At 41.4% G+C, this 6000-nt stretch overlaps 1 protein-coding gene across 1 annotated transcript; it reads left to right on the top strand.

The window, feature by feature from the left end:
* The first annotated feature begins 1718 nt into the window (after positions 1-1718).
* LOC115400317 (extracellular calcium-sensing receptor-like) lies at positions 1719-5973 on the top strand. The gene is made up of 11 exons (XM_030108116.1): positions 1719-1885; positions 2143-2375; positions 2471-2565; positions 2911-3090; positions 3173-3361; positions 3467-3955; positions 4033-4242; positions 4356-4479; positions 4616-4809; positions 5183-5464; positions 5551-5973. The coding sequence occupies exons 2-11, from the start codon at positions 2177-2179 to the stop codon at positions 5971-5973; spliced, it is 2385 nt and encodes a 794-aa protein (XP_029963976.1). The 5' UTR covers positions 1719-1885; positions 2143-2176.
* The last annotated feature ends 27 nt before the right edge of the window (positions 5974-6000 follow it).

The following is a 6000-nucleotide window of genomic DNA, read 5'->3' as shown; positions in this document are numbered from 1 at the left end:
TCTAAAACAGTTTGTGTTAGAACACCGAGTGGGTACTCGGAACTGGACTTTGGCTCAACAAAGCATTTGCATTTGTCATTCCACAACCTTGTATTTATCTACAAAACAATTTCATTAAGCTAATTGCAACAGATAATTGAAAATAAAGTAAAAGATAAAATGGGAAATTGTTGCTGGAAAAAGAAAGCAATTGGAAGGAGATGCAAAATATATGGAATAGCATCCTGAGTCGACCCATAAACTTCAAAAAAAAATCTGCAGGACGATTCCATGTGGAGGAGTGCACTCAACTTACTGCAAAAGTTAAACTCGAGTAAAAACGGAAAAAACGGAAGAAAAAGGAGGAAGAATTGAAAAATACTTCAAACCCTGGTTCTCACAGAGCATCATATATTCAGGCCGGTCAGTCCAACATGAGTAAAACTTTCATCCCATTTATGTATGAGAGAGTAAGGGCACAAATATTTCTCCCCTCATTGCCACTGATTTATCATTCATATGTGTTCAAATAATACTGTGGATATTTTGATTGGAGCTAGAATTATTGCATCATAGTTGTATGTCTATTTACCACTGAAGCTGTTATAGATTGTAATGCAATTTACCAGATGCATTGTATGTCATAGACTTTTAGGGACCTGATAGGATTAGGCATTGGCCCTCCTTGCAAATGCAGGAGTTTGACGCACACAAGGCTTGACTTTAATATTCACCCACTGAGAGTGAAAGCATCTTAAAAGCTGAAAAAAAAAACCAAAAGAAAACAAAACAATTTAATCCTTTCCTAAGGTCCAATACATAAAACCACCTCGAACTTTCAGTCTGGGAGGAAACCAAAGGAGTTGAATAACCTGAAGAAAACTGAACCTGGACTCTCACTGAGCAGCCTGACAAAAAAAAAAAATAAAAAAACAGTCAATCTAAAGAGGAAGTTAATACATAAACATGTAGTTTTAGAATTTGTACAACAAATGTGTTACTCTTGATGTTTTTTTTTTTTTTTTATTAACCTAAATCAAATTTGAATTTTCTTTTCTTTTGTTTTTCGAATGAAAAATGTCTCACTGCTTCTTCAGTGAGGAGGGCTGATGGGGCCATTTAGCTTTGTTTTGGTAATTCAGCCAAATTCTATATTTTTTGGGGGGATCTTTAGAATTTCACTAAATGTTGTAATGAAATTTTGTCTGCTTGTAGAAACCAGCCATCTTTGGTGAGTATTGTGGTTTCTGTGACAAGAACCAATCATCTTCATTGTTTCTGTCTGTGCCCACCTTCCAGGGAGATAATTTGATGCTTTGTCATCTGGTTTACCATGAGCCTATCAGAAGCTTTGGGGCTGTTATAAATACTCAAACCAATGTTGGTGGTGTAGAGTGGGAGGAGGTATGTAGTTTATTTACATACTTTTCTACTTTGACTGAAACTTTTGTCTGTCAGTAATTTATGTTGTTCTGTTTGAGGATATCTTAAATGTTTAATGTTCAATTTATCCAATCTGATCTTTGAATTCAGAAAACTGCTATGTTTACTGATATTTCTTCATTTTGCAATACTGCATGTTGTTTTCAGAAGTTGTTTTGTTTTTGTGCACGTTTTTCAGTGTCTGAGGCGTTCCACCCATGTCTTGGTTCTCCTGTCTCTTCACCCTGTGGCCATACCATGCTCCATCCCTGCTCCTCATGGGGTTTGCGGTCAGACAGCCGGGGCTCTGGGTGGGACTGCAGGGTGGCCAGGCATTGGTTTGTTCTCAGTGGAATAATCCAGGGGACAATGGATTGTTCCAGGATGGAGATGTAATAATCGGTGGACTCTTTAATCTCCGTTTCCGTCCTCCAGCTCTGAATCAAGACTTCACTCTGCGATCAGACTACAAACCGTGCACTGGGTAACACTGAAGTCCTCTGTATATGTTTGATGAAAACAAGACCCACAATTTGCTGTCCTTTGTTTTATTGTTTTTATTTATTTTTGTGTGCGTGTGTGTGTGTGTGTGTGTGTGTGTGTGTGTGTGTGTGTGTGTGTGTGTGTGTGTGTGTGTGTTTTGTTTTGTTTTTTACAGTATTTCAGTAGTTTTGATGTGATTACAAAATTGCCTCTTTATTCAATATTGATAAAGATTTCTCTTGTTCCCTCTCTTTCAAGTTTGGAAAATCTCCCATTGCAATACATTTATGCGATGGTGTTTGCAGTGGAGGAAATCAATCGCAGTAAAACTTTGCTGCCTGGTGTAAAGCTGGGTTACCATATCCGTGACAGCTGTGCTCTCCCTCCGTGGGCTATTCAGGCAGCTCTGTCTCTGGTTGGAGGAGACAGCATCAGCTGTGATGCAGCAGCTCTGCCCAGCAACATTGAGGAGCATTTTGAAAAAAGAGGTGGTAAATGTAGCTGTGCAATGACCTGATTTACGTGCTTCTTGTAAATATGTCGAAAGCTTTGTGTTAATTTGAAGACTTTCCTTTCTGTGTGTCAGCAGGACACCAGTCTGTTCCTCTGATCATTGGAGGCTCCTCATCCAAAAATGCTCAGATACTCTCAAGAATCCTGGCACCGCTCTCTGTACCATTAGTGAGTTTCTTTGAAGTCCAAAGAGAAATCATGAAGCCTTTAACCCTCAATGTAAAATTTATTTTAAATTGTTTAAGCTATACACTTTTTTCTCTCCATTACTGATTGTAGTGGACTTGAAGTGAAATGTGGGGAGAAAAAAGTTGTATTTCATTATTAACTTTATTATTTGGTCACTAAAATTTGATCTGATTTATATGTATGAACATACGCAATGCATATCCATCACAATTAGACACTGTTTATATTTATGACTTAATGCAGAATACTTGATCAGGGGCACTCTCTGACAGTCTATTGGCATTTCTATGCATTGTTCATATGCGTAGTTTTCTTATCTTTTAGATGAGCTACACGGCCAGCTGTCCCTGTCTGAGTGACAGACTCCAGTTTCCTAACTTCTTCAGAACAATGGCCAGTGACATTTATCAGGCACGGGCTATTGCCCAACTTGCTATTCGCTTTAAGTGGACCTGGATTGGAGCTGTGATAGCAAACAATGACTATGGCTACATGGCAGTTAAGGTGGGCCCAATGTATTTGTGTCAATGGAAATTACTCAAGATGATATCTGACTACATGAATATTTCAATTGTATGTATTCCAGGTATTTCAGGAGGAGATTCAGGGAGCAGAGGTGTGTCTTGCATTTGTCGCAACTCTTGAAAGAGAAAACATTGGGAGAAATGCCAGACGAGCCGCACTTGCTATTCAAGCTTCCACTGCCAGAGTGATTTTAGTATTTTCCTGGTATACAGACGTGAGAGAACTGTTTCTGCAGCTGGACAAGCTAAATGTGAGCAGCTAAGATAAAAACTTGTAACTGCACAATGATTGCACTGCAGACCTGTGGCATTTAAACCTTGTTGTGATTGTGAACGTGTCCTCTCATTACCACAAGGTCACTGACAGACTGTTTCTGGCCAGTGAGGCCTGGAGCACCAGTGGAAACCTTCTCCAAAACCCAGTCTCCAGAAAAGTAGCAGGCGGAGTTCTTGGTGTTGCAATTCGGAGCGCACCTGTACCTGGATTTGAACATTTTCTCAGAAGTCTGAACCCATCTCATCGTCCCCACGACGAGTTTTTGCATGAATTCTGGGAGAAGGAGTTTGGTTGCAGTCCATCCATAAATGCTTCTTCAAATGAATTCCCTGCAAACAGTTCACCAGAGAAAACTTCTCTGCCACCATGCAGCGGCACTGAGTCCCTGGAGGAAGTGCAGAATCTCTTCACAGACACCTCTCAGTTGAGGGTGACCTATAATGTGTATCTTGCCGTTTACGCTGCGGCTCATGCACTTCACAGCCTTCTCTCATGCTCCAATGGAGAGAGCTCTTCTGGACAAAACATCTCTGCCTGTTACTCTCCAAAACACATCAAGCCTAGAAAGGTAAACATGCTTTTGTTTAGTCAAAGTAAGCGTACTTTCTATTCCCAGAATTCTAAAAAATAATGATTTACTTTCAGCTCATGGAGCACCTGAACAGAGTAAACTTCACCACACCACAAGGGGAAGTGTTTTACTTCCAAGGGGCGGACGTTCCCGCAAAGTACGACCTTGTCAATTGGCAGAAAACTGCTGATGGGAAATTGAAAATGGTTTTGATTGGACGTGTGGATGGATTTGACCTTCACCTCAATGAGTCAGCGATTCAGTGGAACACAGGATCCAATCAGGTTAATAAAGACAGAAAGAAGCTGCCTCAAACAAACACAAAGTTTTCTGCTAAATTATTTTTTCACAACACAAATTATGCTTTGGTCATTTTTCATTATTTTTTTCACTACAGGTTCCTGTTTCGGTGTGCAGTGAAAGCTGTCCTCCAGGCACTCGGAAGGCAAACAGGAAAGGAGAACCCATCTGCTGCTTTGACTGCATCCCATGTGCTGATGGAGAAATTAGCAATACAACCGGTAAACAAAATACGGTGACCCATATTTGGAAATGTTTCTGACACTTCAATAGTCTGTAGTATTCACTGAGTGCACCTTCACTTCAGATTATACTTTCAGTTTATACACACCTTCCTTTCCAATCTGCTTCCCGCAGGCTCCCTCCACTGTGAGCGGTGTCCACCTGAGTTCTGGTCGAATGCTGAACGAACGACCTGCATCCCACGTCAGCTGGATTTCCTCTCCTTTGAGGAAACCCTGGGCATCACCCTCACTGCTCTGGCTGTTTCTGGTGTCACAGTCACAACTGCTGTGTTTATGGTGTTCATTCATTTCCGTCAAACTCCGATGGTGAGACTTTCAGTCTGCAACATGCGCTTCTGAGGCAACGTGCGGCTTTGCAATCTCTGTGTATTGGATTTAGCTTTCGCAAAATTACTTAATACAAAGTTTCCATTCATCAATCTTTCATAACACTTTTATTCTGTACAGGGAGCCAATCTGAACTAGCAGTGAAGGCAGGGTTCACCCTGCACAAGCCACCAGTCCATCACTACATTTAATTTCTATTTTATTTTATTTACAAAGACAGCATGATCTCGAGCTTTCTAAATATACATATTTGTCATGGCTTGCTCATGTTTGTTTAAGACACCTCGTCTAATTTAGCATAATTCTTTGTTTTTTTATGGCTCTAAATTAATATCTCAAATTTTATGTTTAGGTACGAGCCAACAACTCAGAGCTGAGCTTCCTGCTGCTCGTGTCGCTCAAACTCTGCTTCCTCTGCTCGCTGATGTTCATCGGTCGTCCGTCTGTCTGGTCCTGTCGGTTCCAGCAGGCCGCCTTTGGGATCAGCTTTGTTCTTTGTGTATCTTGCCTCCAAGTGAAGACCATCGTGGTTCTGGCTGCTTTCCGCTCAGCTCGTCCCGGCGCTGAAGCTTTGATGAAGTGGTTTGGGCCAAGTCAGCAGCGGGGGAGTGTATGCTTTTTCAGTTGTATACAGGTCAGACATTTGTGCTTATAACATGATTTATAGATTATGTTGAGTGATTAACAGTAATAAAATGTTTTTTTTTTTCCTTCATCAAGATTATCATCTGTATTATTTGGCTTTCGCTCAGCCCCCCGGTTCCTCAGCCTGACTTGGACATCCCAGGCTTAAAGGTAACCCTGAAGTGTAACATGTCCTCTGTGGTGGGTTTCTCACTGGTCCTGGGCTACATTGGTCTTCTGGGTTGCATCAGTCTCCTTTTGGCTTTTCTTGCCCGGAAACTTCCCGACAACTTCAACGAGGCCAAGCTCATCACCTTCAGCATGCTGATTTTCTGCGCCGTTTGGGTGGCCTTTGTTCCCGCTTACATCAGCTCTCCTGGGAAGTATGCAGTGGCGGTGGAGATTTTTGCCATCTTGGCTTCCAGCTATGGATTACTGCTCTGTATTTTTGCTCCCAAGTGTTTCATCATCCTATTGAGGCCTGAAAAAAACACTAAGAAACATTTGATGGCCAGGTAGCAAACACATATCAGAGCACAATATTCC

The sequence above is a fragment of the Salarias fasciatus genome, chromosome 14 (assembly GCF_902148845.1).
Source record: "Salarias fasciatus chromosome 14, fSalaFa1.1, whole genome shotgun sequence".
Lineage (NCBI taxonomy): Eukaryota > Metazoa > Chordata > Actinopteri > Blenniiformes > Blenniidae > Salarias > Salarias fasciatus.
Note: the sequence above shows the minus strand (reverse complement) of the source record. Positions and strands in the feature narration are given on the sequence as shown.

Excerpts from the sequence above, each read along its gene's own strand:
- LOC115400317 (XM_030108116.1), top strand. The coding sequence starts at position 2,177 with ATGGTGTTTGCAGTGGAGGAAATCAATCGCAGTAAAACTTTGCTGCCT. Across the intron at positions 2,376-2,470 it reads GCATTTTGAAAAAAGAGGTG|CAGGACACCAGTCTGTTCCT; the intron begins GTAAATGTAGCT and ends TCTGTGTGTCAG. Across the intron at positions 4,810-5,182 it reads ATTTCCGTCAAACTCCGATG|GTACGAGCCAACAACTCAGA; the intron begins GTGAGACTTTCA and ends TTTTATGTTTAG.